The following is a 15639-nucleotide window of genomic DNA, read 5'->3' on the forward strand; positions in this document are numbered from 1 at the left end:
ACTGATAGAGTTAAAATAGAACCATCTGTAAAAAAGCCGAAGATGAAAAGAGGATAATGATCCTAAGCACACCTCAAAATCCACGATGGACTACCTCAAGAGGCGCAAGCTGAAGGTTTTGCCATGGCCCTCACAGTCCCCCGACCTAAACATCAACTAGAATCCGTGGATAGACCTCAAAAGAGCAGCGCATGCCCAAGAATCTCATAGAACCAGAAGCCTTTTGCAAGGAAGAATGGGCGAAAATCCCCCAAACAAGAATTGAAAGACTCTTAGCTGGCTACAAAAAGTGTTTACAAGCTGTGATACTTGCCAAAGGGGGTGTTACTAAGTACTGTCATGCAGGGTGCCCAAACTTTTGCTTCAGTCCCTTTTCCTTTTTTGTTATTTTGAAACTGTAAAAGAAGGAAATAAACATGTTTTCTTGCTTAAAATATTAAAGAAATGTGTCATCTTTAACTTTATGCCTTTTGGAAATCAGTTCATCTTTTTGCTAGCTTAGCTATTCACAGCAACAGAAATTTTGACCGGGGTGCCTGAACTTTTGCATGCCACTGTATCTTTGCATCAAAAGGATTACAATCTGCTTTTAACTGACCAAGAAACTGTTCCAATAAATGCTTTTGTTTTACCCATTCATGAGATAATCATTGAAGCCTAACCTGATTATAGTTTTCTAGTGGTGAGACAAATTTCTTCATGCATTTCTCAGCAAGATTAACATGTGCAAATACGAAGCACCTAGTCAGCTGACTCATCCATATGCAGGTAAATAAACTTGTTGGCAGTGCTCCACAAATTAAAAACTAAATGTCCATATAATTTATTTATTAGCTCCCCTCCCTGCTTGATCATTACTGAATTTAGTATTATGCCAACAACCCCAATTTAGTTTCTCAGAACAATTACACCTTCTCCCGAGATTGGTCTTCCAGATGGCACATTTTACATTTAATTGCAATATGATGTAAGCTTAACAAAAACCTCTGTAAGCTTGTAATCAGAGGGTAAGCTTTTTACCCTCTGATCTGGTTGCAAAAGAAAAGTAGTTTCACACTATCATCCCAGTTTTGCATAATTGTTTTTCAGCAGACTTACATGCTTACTTTCCAATGTCTCAGCTATACCAGTTAGAAATCACTGCCAAACAATAAAGTTAATGTAAAGCCTAATACATGAACCAGCTGGGCTAAAGGGCCTATTTCTGTGCTGTGGAACTACATCATTGTGAAAAAGAAAAACCTTTCACATATGTTCAGTTCCCAAACTAATACAAACATTTGTTAATGCTGACAGCTGCTGACATTTCCATACTGTCATGCATCCCAATTCTTAACAAATTGTGCACACGTACATGAAAAAGTAGAATGTGGTTATGAATAGAAAAAATGGTGAACCAAGTTGCTTGGGTACTAATTGGATTATCAATTTAAGGCATTAGGGGGCAGCATTAAGAAGGAAAAGCAAAACATCTGAAAGAAAACAAGCTTCTCAATTTCTTCTGCAGCTGCCCATTAATCATCACTAATATGCCAAGCTTAATATTCTCACAACATACTTACCTATTACATCCCATCCTCATTTATAAAACTTAGATGTGACACAATTACATCATTTACTTTTCTGAGTAAAAAAAGACAAAAGGTCTGAGGAAAGCATGATTAATGAAATTGTGCTGTGTGGTGTTTTTATACACAAGCAATGAGAGGAGATGCAGAATTTCATCTTTCACGGAAATATGACCTAGTAGAACTAGCAAGGAAATATCAGTTGAACTATTACTTTTGTGCTACCAGTGAAATTGGCACAAGAAACAAAAGAAAATAGGAATCAAAAACACTATTAGATTTTAGCTTCCTACTGCCATTTCTAGCCAGCATCTGCAGCATGTTAGAATCTGATGAAAACATTTGATAAGATTGCTAACAATACCTTCCATAATTTTTCTGATGATTATCAGATTGAATTTGCTCTAACCTTTGACAGGACATACCCAATATTGTGTAGACAAGGTATTTGGCAACATTCCATATTGTTTTGCAGAGCGCCTTCTTATACAGTAGTTGTAACTCTCAGTTATATATTGGTATTAAATGGAGTGAAACTGAAGAAGTGTCTCAGATACTTGGTATCTCAGTAAGAGTCCTAGTTTAAATGTTAATTTGAAAAATCAAAATTAATTACCTTCAAATTGATGATAAATTGCAGAAACTGGTCTCAAGCTTGTACTGTTGCAGAACAATATTATAAATCACCTAAGAAAAATTGTATTAACTTCATCTACACCGTTTTATATTGAACATATATAATTTCCTGCTGAAAGAAAGCTTTGCAATTTAGGCTTCTCAGGCATTGGATCAGGGGCCTTCAACTTTTCTATTGTTTTGGTGCAAGAAGATTCTTTAGCAATGGCTGACGCAAACTCCGTCCCTTTTTTCCACCTTTCCAAAGGAGATTTCCTGTAACTTCACTAATGAAGTTCATGATGTATTAATTTCATTCTTTTCTGTCACTACCACTCTTCCCCACCAGCACCAAGTCCAAGTCCAAGTCCAAGAAAGCTTATTTCACTCCTGACGCTGAGATGTATTTAAAATATATAAAACTGTCCACATAAATTAGCCTTTTAACAGAATGGAAGAAGCCATTTTGTATTTATTAGGTGCACAATAACTAATAAAGACTGACAGAGAAGAATTTCTTCAAGATGTGTCTCAGGGCCATTAAAATTGTTGTAGTATTTTCCTAATGTTGGTACTAACCCATTATGATGACACACATCTGGAAGGATAACAGGACTTGAGTGAATTGAAGAGATTCAGATGCACTTTGGCACTCAAATCCTGAGACCACCTTCCCAGATGCGTGTAATATGACCATAAGACATAGGAGCAGAATTAGGCCATTCAGCCCAGTGGGTCTGCTCCGCCATTCCATCATGGCTGATCCTGGATCCCACTCAACCTCATATACTACCTTCTTGCCATATCCTTTGATGCCCTGACTGATCAGGAAATGATCCACTTCCGCCTTAAATATATGCACAGACTTGGCCTCCACCACAGTCTGTGGCAGAGCATTCCATAGATTCACTACTCTCTGACTAAAAAAATTCCTCCTTACCTCTGTTCTAAAAGATCACCTCTCAATTTTAAGGCTGTGCCCTCTACTTCTGGATACCCACACCATGAGAAACATCCTCTCCATATCCACCCTATCTAGTTCTTTCAACATACAGTAGATTTCAATGTGACCCCCCGGCAGACAACCCACTCTGCAAAAACTCATTTCAGGGAGGCAGCACCCCCGTCCCCCCGCAACCCCATATCCCCCCACCGCCCCCGTCGACCTCCAAGGGTGTATGTAATACTTTGTTTAGTGATTTTGTCTAATCTGTAAACCAAGTTGGGTATATGCAGCAAATGTGACATTAAAATATGTACTTATATTATATTATAATGTTTATTCTGTTACAACTTTAAGCAAGTCTACAGGGAGTTTGGCCTCATCACATAGGACATCAATAGCATAGCTCCTTGGCAGCTAGCCAGTTAGTTTAAATCAGGGATCCCCAACTGTTTTTGCACCGTGGACCAGTTTAATATTGACAATATTCTTGCAGACCAGCCGACCCGGGGGAGGGTGGGTGTTAAACGCGACCGGAATATAGGTGATAAGTCACTGTAAGTCACTTGTAAGTGGCTAATACACTCAATTTTGTTTCTAAAGGGGTTTATCTAATGAATTTAATATTAAACACACAGCGCATATTTTCCTCGCATGAATATAGTGATAAGTCAATTATAACAGTGGTCCCAAACCTCCGGGCCGCGAAGAATGCAGCGGTACAGCAGTAGCCAGAACGCACCCAGCACACCTTTAAGAAAAAAACCGAAATAAACAAGCTAATTGATTAGGTGCCGCCCGGCATGTAAATGTCAGCCCAGATCAAAGACGACGCATTGTCTCTGATCTGGGCCGAAATTTACATGCCAAGCAGCACCTAATCAATCAGCTTGTTTATTTCGGCTTTTTTTCTTAAAGATGTGCTGGGTGCGTTCCGGCCACCACTGTATTCTTCACGGCCCCGAGGTTGGGGACCACTGAATTATAAGTCACTTATAAGTCAATAGCATCATAACATTTTAAGTAACATTTGCATATTAAACACACAGCACGTATGAACATATAAAATCATTGCAACACACCAATATCACTGAATCAGCGGGAGCCCTGGGCTTGTTTTCCTGCAACAACACGGTCCCATCGAGGGGTGATGGGAGACAGCGATACTTGAAGGGGATTCCTTATGTCCAGTCTATTCTGCAATTTAGTTTTCGTTGCATTCATTGCAGAAAAGTCTGCTTTGCAGAAATATGTTGGAAATGGAAGTAACGTTTTCAGTGCTTTCGTGGCTATCTCAGGATATTCAGCCTTGACTTTGATCCAGAATGCCGGCAAAGATGTTATGTCAAACATACTTTTCAGCCTGCCGTCATTTGCAAACTGGAGGAGTTGATCTTTTTCCCGCGCTGACGTGGATGATTCACTGGGGACATTCACAAATGAGTCACGGACCCATTCCTTTGCACGTCTTGGGTCACTGATGACCTCACATGCGTTAAAGTTGAACAGTGGGCGTGACAGGGAATGAGGAAAGGTGCAGCTGACTCATATCATTTCATATCGCAAAATCATATTGTTTCCTCGCGGCCCGGTGGTTGGGGACCACTCTTAGCACGAAGAGAGACCAATCCGGATGCTCGCTCTCCCTCTCCCTCTCAAAAAATCTATTTGCGGGATATTGTATATAATTTCCGGGCGTCAGGGAGCCACTATCGATATGCGAGAGACTCCCGGAACTTCCGGGAGAGGTGGGATGTCTTCTAAATTTCAGTGAAGATAGGCCCAAAGCTGCCAAACATTCCTCATATATTAACCTCTTCATTCCTGGAATCATCTTCGTGAACCTCATCTGGACTCTCTCCAATGACAACACATCCTTTCCGAAATATGGGGCCCAAAACTGTTGACACTACTCCAAGTACAGCCTGACTAGTGTCTTATAAAGGCTCCGTATTATCTTCTAGTTCATCTAGTGAACTGAAGGTCGCTAGTTTGAGCCTTAGCTGTGGCAGCGTGTTTGTGCCCTTGAGCAAGGCACTTAACCACGCATTGCTCTAGTGTCTGTGTGAGGAGTGGCGCCCCACACAGACTTCCAATCTGCGCCTTGTAAGGCATGAAAATGCCCGACGCAGGCCTCTCAAGGTCTGAGTCGACATTCCCTCCCATTATCTTCTTGCTTTTATATTCTATTTTCCTTGAAATAAATGTCAACATTGCATTTGCTTTCCTTACCACAGGCTCAACCTGTAAATTAACCTTCTGGGAGTCTTGCATGAGGACTCCCAAGTCCCTCTGCACCTCTGATGTTTGAACCTTCTGCCCATTTAGATAATAATCCACACTAGAGTTCCTTTTACCAAAATGCATTATCATACATTTCCCAACACTGTATTCCATCTGCCACATCTTTTGCCCATTCTTCCAATTTGCCAGTCCTGCTGTAATCACACTGCTTCCTCAGCACTACCTACCCCTCCACCTATCTTTCTATCATCAGCAAACTTTGCCACAAAGCCATCAATTCCATTATCCAAATCAGTGACAAACAATGTGAAAAGTAGCGGTTCTAATACTGATGCCCTGAGGAATACCACTGGTCACTGGCAGCCAACCAGAAGAGGCCCCTTTAATTCCCACTCTCTGCCTCCTGCCTATCAGCCATTCCTCTTATCCATGCCAGTATCCTTCCTGTAGTGTCATGGGATTTTATCTCGTTAACAAGATTAGACACCAATTATAAGGAAATAGTCATACTGGATTCAAGAAGCAATTTACATGTCAGCCCTCATCATCTCCTCCTTGGCATTATCTTCACAACCTTTTTTCTCTACTCAAGAATGGACCTAATTGCTGCATAAATACAATAATTTGTGTTTTGTTTCAAAGTCCTACTTCTTCGCCTTCTGTTCCTTTAAGGGCGACATTCTGCTTGGCTTCACATATCACGATGAAAGCAGCAATGGTGTTTCTATGAAAATCCTTAAAACAGCTAACCATGCTTTGACAATTCAAAAAGCATTTGCTTTCTAAATAATGTTTCACAATGAGTCCTTAAGTGCTGCTTGTCCTGATTGTGGACTCACTCAATGGTCAAATACAGATCAATTGTAAACCCTTCACTTGCTTTTGTTTAAGTTTTCTTTTTCTCTGCAAGGAAGCAAACAAAATCTTAATTTTAGTTCCACAAATGTGGAGCGACAGCACTATTGAGGGCAAGGGACATGGCTAACAGCTCAAGGGGCACAGTTCAACAGCGAGAGGGAGGCTGTTCAGAAATTGATTCATAGAGGTAAATTAGTTTAACGATTTAAAAATAATTACTGTCCACAGTTATGAAAATGTCTGAATATTAATTTATATGGTAGCATAAGAGGACAATAAATTAAGTATAATGAATAAACGAGAAAGATTATCAGATTTACTGACAACTACATTATCCAGTTTCTTGGATGCTACATTCTGCCATTAACCACAATCTGCCCCACAATGCTCTCTACTCCAAACAGTAATTATGCTGAATGTGACCTGGAGCATATTAATAGAAATCTATATGATTTCAGTGGTCTGGCTTTTATAAAGAAAAAGATTTATGTGAGAGGAAGTCATTTAAAGGGTCTTGGCAAAATTCCAATAATAAATTTCCTGAATGATGACTTCAACTTTCATGATCAAACACATCACAGGATGGTTTTCGTAATAGTTCTTACACACAACCATTTCTTACCTCTCAACAATTTCCTTATCCTTACCTCCCCCATCCTCCACTTCGTCGCTCCCTGCAGCACCATATCCACACAGCATATTGCCCTCACCTCTTCCGCACAGTATACGTCCTATAATTTTACATGTAAAGGCTGGATTGAACTCTTTGGGCCAAAGGGGGTGTATTTGTGCAGCACTGCTCTATTACTCTAAATGCTGGGTCACTTTGGAACAAAATGACATCATGGAGGCAGATAATGCCAGGAAATACCACTTATATTTTTTGTTAGCATACTTACATTAATAGTAACATAGCTAATAACATGATTTAAGTACTCACTGGCTCTCAGGATGTTTTCCTTGCTGCTGCAGCGAGACTGGACCTGCAGAGAGAATGGATATTATCTTTAAAGTCTACATAATGAACTGGAAATTTAAACATACATACATGCAGTGGGTTATACAAAATAGATTATGATGAACAAAGCTGGATCACCACCATGAAATGACAAGTTTGTGCAAGAATGCTACAATGGGTAAGCTTATGATTCTTCATCCTAGAATATTAAAATGTAAATGAGTGAAATCTGGAAAACCCATCAAAATGGAGGCAAAAGTTATTCGACAGGACATAGTAGCTCAAAATAAATTTGCTTTAGATCTGCTGAGCACAAGTAGCCATGAAAACTGCATGAAGGAAGAAAAGATTGTCAATGAACGTGGCATGTTGCAGTAAACTAATCCATGTAGAAGGGCTTATATGTTCTGATCTAGCAAAAGTCTTCAGAAATAAATGTATGCATACACAGTTGTGCACGTGTGCACACATACACACACACACACACACACACGCACGCACAAAATAGACACAAAACAAGAATTACACCATAAATGAATTAGGAGGGTCAAAATGTGGATATGATAACTGAAAGATTCTAAGACAAATGTTAAAGGCACAGACTAGTGGACAGTGTTAAGGTGGGAAAACAAACAATCAAGAATCTTCACATAGATAGAATAGCAAGGAGCTAGAACTCATAGCGCAAAGCAGAGTTTGCGAATGGTAGCAGCTCCTTTGATCAGTAATAGTTACTCGTGAGTTGTATCCTCTATGCCTTCTGAGTTCATCTTTAAGCCCTTCCAACCTATGGTGGAGCTAATGTGTAAACAAAAACAAAAGATTTATAATGAACAGAGAAGCTCAGAAATCTAGGAATTTTTTTAAGAAATGAAATACGTAAACAAAAGAACTAATGAGAGGTTTATTATATGTTTGGCCTTTTTACAATTTTCAAACACGCTTGCTACTAACGCACAAGAAAACATGCAAATTGTGGAACCACCAGCATTAACCCACACACAAGACGGGGAAAACAGGCAGGATCTGCTTGGCAGTTCAAGCAAAACAAAAAGCCATGAAGCACAGAGAGAAAATTAAAAGAACAAACATAAAACAAGTATCAATTTTACTGCATGCCACGTTCCCCACTACATCATTACATTTTTGCACAATTATAATACTTTTTAAAATTAAAATTAAAACCTGAACATGCCTGGTACCCGTAAGTTAGTGTCCCTCTCACTTTCTTTAGAAGAGTGTTTCTTTTTACTTTTACACAGCCCTATCTTCTGACCTATCAGTATAAAGAAAATGACAGATCTGCACAGTTACTTCTGCGCAGGTTGGAATGAATCAAAGCTGAGGTCTCCTTTAAGAGATAACAATAAAGTGTTTTAAGAATTATGATTGAGATTAACTGAGTTGCCAGAACGATATGCTTTTGCAAGGCTATAAACGTACTATGGAAGATTCTTTCAGTTACATGAAAAGTAGAACAAAGAATAGAAAAAGAATGCTGACATTGAATGAAAAATAATTACAATCCATTGCTTTGTCATCTGTTGCTGACACTGAGCTGGGCGTGGGATATGTGAACATCAGCACAACTGATTTACACGACAAATGAAGCATAAGCTTTTTAATGAACTGATGAAGACAGAAAATAATGAAGTTGTAACTGCTTTTCTCTCCCACTTAGCTATCATTAATGCCCTTAATTGTATTATTTAGTGCATCTGTCTTAAAGCTTGATAATGAAGATTAAAGGATAAATTTAGACAAGAAAAGATTAATGATAGCAAAAAACAAAAATAGAAGTTCTGCAGGAAAGAGAAATGTACAGCTCATCTCAAATAGCAGATAACATCTGTCTCAATTTGTGCATTAAAATACAATGCCGTGCTGGAAGTAAATACTTCACAACATATTCACACTCAGTTAACTGCCATCTATATCAGTGATATGAATGCAAGCCTGAGCAGTGTTTTTCAGGTAACATCATAGCTATGTCCATTGACAGGTGAGACTGGGTATATGATAACTATTCATACTTTGATAAGTTAAACATCATAGCTTAAACCACAGTAACAATACCCGGTCTATGCTTACTTGGAGTAGACTGAGGGAAGGTAAGTAAGTGGATTAGTTGTAAAACTTTCTAATGAGGATTAGGGATTTTCTACATAAACTGATGGATTACCTGTTCGGACAACCTCAACAGTATCATAACAATATTAAAAACTCCATTTTAAAAATGTGGACAAGATTTAGTCAATTGTTTTCTTCATCTGCTGCTATTATCCTGATTTTTGTGTTTGTATGCTTCCATCTGTTGTCTCTTTCATAGTTAGTTACATCTTTATAAAATAACTTCTGGAAATCAACATTTGCCCATAGTTGACAAAATGTTAACCAACATAGCACTGGAGAAACATCAATGCGAAAACCCTATTGCTCTAGTCTTGTAGTTTGTTCAAACGTGAGTTGAACAGATGAATCGCCATGAAACAGCAGGGCTTCTAGCTACATATTGTCTTCCACTATCTCCATCTAATTTATGTTTTATTTGAAAACAGCATTTACAAATTGCAGGCAAGGCCAACATTTATTGTCTGTCCATAATACCTTGAAGAAGATGATGATAATTCACCTTCTTGAACTGCTATATATCAGCACAATGAGGACACTAGCACAGTAAGTTAGGAAGTGCCAGTTTATGATTCAATAATTAAAAAGACATGGTAATATATTCCCATGTCAAAATGGCACCTGATTCATGGCATGGAGGAGTAGAGGAACTTGGTTGTCACCATTGATCTTGTATGTAGAGGTCATAGGTTTGTGAGGGACAAGCAAAGACATTTGGAGTGCTTTTACACAGCCTTTTGTTGATTGCATTACTGTAACCACAGAGTGCTGGTAGTGGAAGGAGAGAAGTTATAGGATTGTATAACAGAGAACCTATGAAGAGGACTGCTTTGCTTTGTACTCCATTGAGCTTCTCAGGTGTTGGTGAAGCTGTATTCATTTAGGCAAATGTGGGTTCTTCCATTCCTGACACGCTTCAGGAGGTTTGTCATTCACTAGAGATCAGCTCTTGTAGCAATAACTCATATACCCATAGCCTCTAGCCCATGAGGAATAAGGGTAGCAGAGCATTGGGGATACCACCAGTTAGATCTCTCCATTCTGTGTTTCCTTCGTCATTGGTGGATCTAAATCCAGGAACTCCTACTCCTGGGTATGGAGGGAACACATTTACTGCAAAGGGTGCAGTAATGCAAGCAGAATGTTTGCTAATTCTTCTTAAAGACAATAAATGTTCATCTTGACAGTGACACATCCTGAAAAATCAATAAACTGAAAAAAATATGGCTGGTCTAATTTAGATCTCGAGCAATGATGGCTTTACTGGTATGTTGCGTGTGTGCATGTTTGTTTGTGTTGGGGGGTGTAGGGTCAACAAAAGATCATGGCTTGGAACATACTGAGCAAGAACCAAGCACTGTCAATCCTCCTTAAGCAGATATTACCTAGTAATTGCATTGAACACATAACTTCTGATAAGACCAAGCCGAAATATTAGCCTTGTTGTATACCAACAAGGCATATTTCATTAACTGTTTGTGAAAACTGCTGCTCTAATCTTTATTCTACGTTCAAAAAAATCTGGTTACAAGTGCATCAATGTTCTCAGCATACGTTCTGCTGGAATTAAAATACTAATTGTAACTGCAGAAATCTGAAATATAGAGCAGTTTAGTGTGTCTGTTATTTACAGTCTTTTCAATTCTGAGGGAGAATGAAAAAGCAAAGAATTTTGCATCAAACGGTGGTATAAAGTACTTATTAGGTCAATGCACATGTATATTCACCCATATTATAGGAGTGATATATATATAGAGATATTTTATGCTAAAATGAAAACCTTTTTAAAACAGCTACCTTGAGCCACACCAGCCCTTCATCAGGAATTTAGGGCAAATGAAGTAGAATTCCAAAGGGAAATGCATTCACAGTGCAGAAGTCCAATATTGCATCATAGGTCCTTAATTTATCTAGTCTCATGAAAGGTTTTGATGGATGCCTTAAACTCTCATGTGGAAGACCCCACCAAAATGGAAAAATCTTGAATATCATGGATTTAGGTAACTAGTGATGCAAAGTGCTTTTTGGAATGTTAATGTTTTGTTGGACCCTTATGCCCATTTCCTTTCTGTACCAAAATAAGATAATTTTTCTTTTGTTAAAAATATTGCTTGCAGTTTCATGTGCTTGCACCTTACTTGATAATACAGTGATCCAAACTATGAACAGTACTGATTTGGCTATTGAAGAGTAGCTACACCTCTCCAACCACCTTTCCATGTTACGCAGTGAGCTACAGAGATTCAAAGGGATGGTGGACATATTATTAAGCACAATTGTTTCATTTACTGCTCCATGATAGAGCAGTTTCTAGGGTAGATATTTCAACTTCAAATGAAATCATGCTCTAAAGAGAAATATTCCTTAAAATGGTACCCAGAATAATGCAGTGGGAATCCTGTAACCATACAATGTTTGTCTTGTGTAAGAATTGCTCTCTTAGCTCCTTTTACCAATCAAAATACTGCCGCAAGACTGTTTGATATCAGCAAACAGAAGGAAACTTAATATTTTGAGTCATTCTAAACTGCTGGTGAGGCCTTACTTGGAGTATTGTGAGGAGTTTTGGGTCCCTTACCTCAGGAAGGATGTGCTGAAACTGGAGAGGGTTCAAAGGAGGTTCACAAAAATCATTCCAGGTTTGAACAGCTTATCATACGAAGGGCTTTTGATGGCTCTGGGCCTGTATTCACCAAAATTCAGAAGAATGAGGGGTGACCTCATTGAAACCTCTAATGGTAAAAGGCTTGATAGAGTGGAGAGGACGTTTCCTCTGGTAGGAGAGTCTAGGACCAGAGGACATAGTCTCAGAATAGAGGAGCGTCCTTTTAGAATGGAAATGAGGAGGAATTCCTTTAGCTAGAGAGTGGTGAATCTGTGGAATTTATTGCCAGAGGCAGCTGTGAAGACCAACACGGTATATATATTTAAGGCAGATGTTGATAAGATTCTTAATTGGTCAGGGCATGAAGGGATATAGGGAGATTGGTGTTGAGAGGAAAACTGGATCAGCCATGATGAAACTGCAGAGCAGACTCGATGGGCCATATGGCCTAATTCTGCTCTTATGTCTTATGGTCTTATCTACCTATTTGAATGGAATGTTTCTACTCTATGGTATATTAAGTGTTGACCACATTGCCCCACCATAAATAGAGGTCTTTTATCCTCTACTTATTATTTCCCTTCCCCCTACTAGACTTCTGTTACTGTCCGTTTCTAATTCCTTTGTTTCATTAGTGCTTAATAAAATTGTGAAGCAACAAGTTTTGTGTCACTTTCTTGACTTCCAAAAGAACCTTGAATCAAAAACATCAGAATCTAACAAACTCTGGTGTAGTCAGTAAAGGACGGTTGCAAAGACTTGGAGGAATCCCAGAGGAGGTGTAATTTTTTAGTGTGCAAACAAAGGAGATAAAAGCTTCCTCTCGTTCCAAATTATCTCAGAGACAAAACCAACTAGTTCTAGCTTCAGCACATTATCTGATGGAAGTGTTGGAGTGAGGAAACTACTATACATTGCTATTAAGAAAAAAAAATCTGTAAAAAAGTAGATGAGCTGTGGGAATAATATGGAGCTCAGATTAAATTTGTACAAGCCAGTGGAGTGTGAAGAAAAATTCTGTTTGTAAACTAGTGCTTAAAAAACATCAGACCATGGTTGAGGGAGAGAAGGCTGCAAACTAAAAAAGAGAAATAAGATTACGACTGCAGCATGTAAGCTACAATATTTTGGTTGTAATCTAATTATATTTTGTGATTGTGGTCAAAGTAATAAAAAGTATGCACAAATCTAATGTTACACAAGATTGAATTAAGACACTAGCCAAAGTTGCGAAATACCTTTGTTTGATAAAATTAATGAAAAAATCCAGATGAAAAATACCAACAATGTTAAGTTAATTAAGAGGGTATGTAACAAGATCCAGAGAATGTCCGAGCAAAAGTAAAAACCTTGAATGAATGTGTTAAGGATAAGATCATGTGGTAGGTTTGATCAAATGTGTGAACAAATTAAAAAGTTAATGGGCAGCTACAGAATTTACCAGTTGACTGGGAAACAAACGTGAAATGTGTGATAACTACAAAAACAATATAATGTGGACAGTCAAAGGTCTAAAGAACAAACCGAATGAGCAAAAGATAATTGTAATTCAATCAAAGTGCAGTGTACGGAACTTTAAAGCAGACCAAGTCAATATGAGGATGTGCAACTGCAACTTCAAGTGAGTGGTCCTGCCATTGATGCTTCTCCTTGGGAAAAACCTAATACATCAGATAGTCCTCTGAATTAGCGACACCATCTGAACTCTGAGGAATTACAGCCTACATTGGACAGTCCCCTAAGACAGCAGCAATATCTGAACTCCAAGAAGCTACAGGATGGACATGACATGGACTCTTCATGGCCTCTAGCGACTCAAATGAGGTTGATAGCGAGGCAATGATAGGATTATTAGGTATGCCATAGCTTGTTCCAGTAAAGACCAAGGGAGTGAAGACACGTAGTACTGAAGATGGAACCTATGAAAGGAGACTGACAGTGGATTACTGGGTTGCTAATCAATGTATTGACAAGCTAACCCTTCTGGTGGCAGATTCATTAACAACTTCCAATGCCCTGAAGCCATCACACATAGTGATTAACAGTTATTGATATGGCCAATGGATTCTGGTCTGTACAACTGGTGTCTGAGTGTCATCTGTGCTTGGCTTTCATAGTTGATCGTCAACAATACCAGTGGACGAGGTTACCACAAGGGCTCCACAACAGTCCCACTGTTGACCACATGGCTTTGAGATAACATCTGAGTAACTTGCCAGCTATTGATTTGACTATCTACCATATGTGGATGATATTCTGATTGCATCCAAAGCTCCTGACCAGTAAGAACATGATGTGCGTTATTCGCTCATTTATTTATCCTGCAAAGTTCACAGAACAAATCGAGACAAGGCACAATCACTGAGGATCATGTGAAAGCTGTTGAGTCAGAAAAGCCACCTACAATAGTCAAGCAACTGTGATCATTTTGGGTTTGTGTAACTACAACAGAGTCTGGGTTAGAAACATAGAAAACCTACGGCACGATACAGGCCCTTCGGCCCACAAAGCTGTGCCAAACATGTCCTTACCTTAGAAATTACCTACGGTTACCCATAGCCCTCTATTTTTCTGAGCTCCATGTACCTGACCTGGAGTCTCTTAAAAGATCCTATCGTATCCGCCTCCACCACTGTCACCAGCAGCCTAGTCCACGTACATACCACTCTCTGTGTAAAAAAACTTACCCCTAACATCTCCTCTGTACCTACTTCCAAGCGCCTTAAAACTGTGCCCTCTCATGCTAACCATTCCAGTCTTAGGAAAAAGCCTCTGACTATCCACATGATCAATGCCTCTCATCATCTTATACACCACTATCAGGTCACCTCTCATCCTCTGTTGCTCCAAGGAAAAAAGGCCGAGTTCACTCAACCTATTCTCATAAGGCATGCTCCCCAATCCAGGCAACATCCTTGTAAGTCTCCTCTGCACCCTTTCTATGGCTTCCACATCCCTCCTATAGTGAGATGACCAGAACTGAGTACAGTACTCCAAGTGGAGTCTGACCAGGGTCCGATATAGCTGTAGCATTACCTCTTGGCTCCTAAACTCAATCCCACGATTGATGAAGGCCAATGCACCATATGCTTTCTTAACCATAGAGTCAATCTGCACAGCAACTTTGAGTGTCCTATGGACTCGGACCCCAAGGTCCCTCTGATCCTCCACACTGCCAACAATCTTACCACTAATACTATATTTTGCCATCATAATTGACTTAAGAAAATGAACCACCTCACAGTTATCTGGGTTGAACTCCATCTGCCACTTCTCAGCCCAGTTTTGCATCCTATCAATGTCCTGCTGTAACCTCTGACAGCCCTCCACACTAACCACAACACCAACCTTTGTGTTATCAGCAAATTTACTAACCCATCCCACCACTTCCTCATCCAGATCATTTATAAAAATCACGAAGAGCAGGGGGTCCCAGAACAGATCCCTGAGGCACACCACTGGTGACTGACCTCCATGCCAAATATGACCCGTCTACAACCAGTCTTTGCCTTCTGTGGGCAAGCCAATTCTGGATCCACAAAGCAATGTCCCCTTGGATCCCATGCTTCCTTACTTTCTCAATAAGCTTTGCATGGATGATCAACAGACTCTCCCAAAGGTGGTCGAATCTAAAGTTTACAGTACGAGCTCAACGAACATTTTAAAGATCTATGACATGCCAGAGAAAAAAATCCTGAAGCAGTGTAAAAGCTACCGT

General features: G+C 39.4%; 1 protein-coding gene across 9 annotated transcripts in view; it reads right to left on the minus strand.

Annotated features, from left to right (window-relative positions):
• The window catches only part of LOC134348279 (gephyrin), a 684809-nt gene that overhangs the window by 122202 nt on the left and 546968 nt on the right, over positions 1 to 15639 (minus strand). For 6 of the 9 annotated variants that reach the window (XM_063051467.1, XM_063051417.1, XM_063051452.1 and 3 more), the window contains 2 exons: positions 7922 to 7984; positions 7169 to 7211 (listed from right to left, as the gene is read on the minus strand). In XM_063051467.1, coding sequence (XP_062907537.1) covers positions 7169 to 7211; positions 7922 to 7984 — 106 coding nt within the window. The remainder of the gene's footprint in view (positions 1 to 7168; positions 7212 to 7921; positions 7985 to 15639) is intronic. The other 3 variants (XM_063051445.1, XM_063051477.1, XM_063051459.1) reach the window with 1 other exon arrangement.

This window comes from Mobula hypostoma, chromosome 1, assembly GCF_963921235.1.
Source record: "Mobula hypostoma chromosome 1, sMobHyp1.1, whole genome shotgun sequence".
In the NCBI taxonomy this organism is placed as follows: Eukaryota; Metazoa; Chordata; class Chondrichthyes; order Myliobatiformes; family Myliobatidae; genus Mobula; species Mobula hypostoma.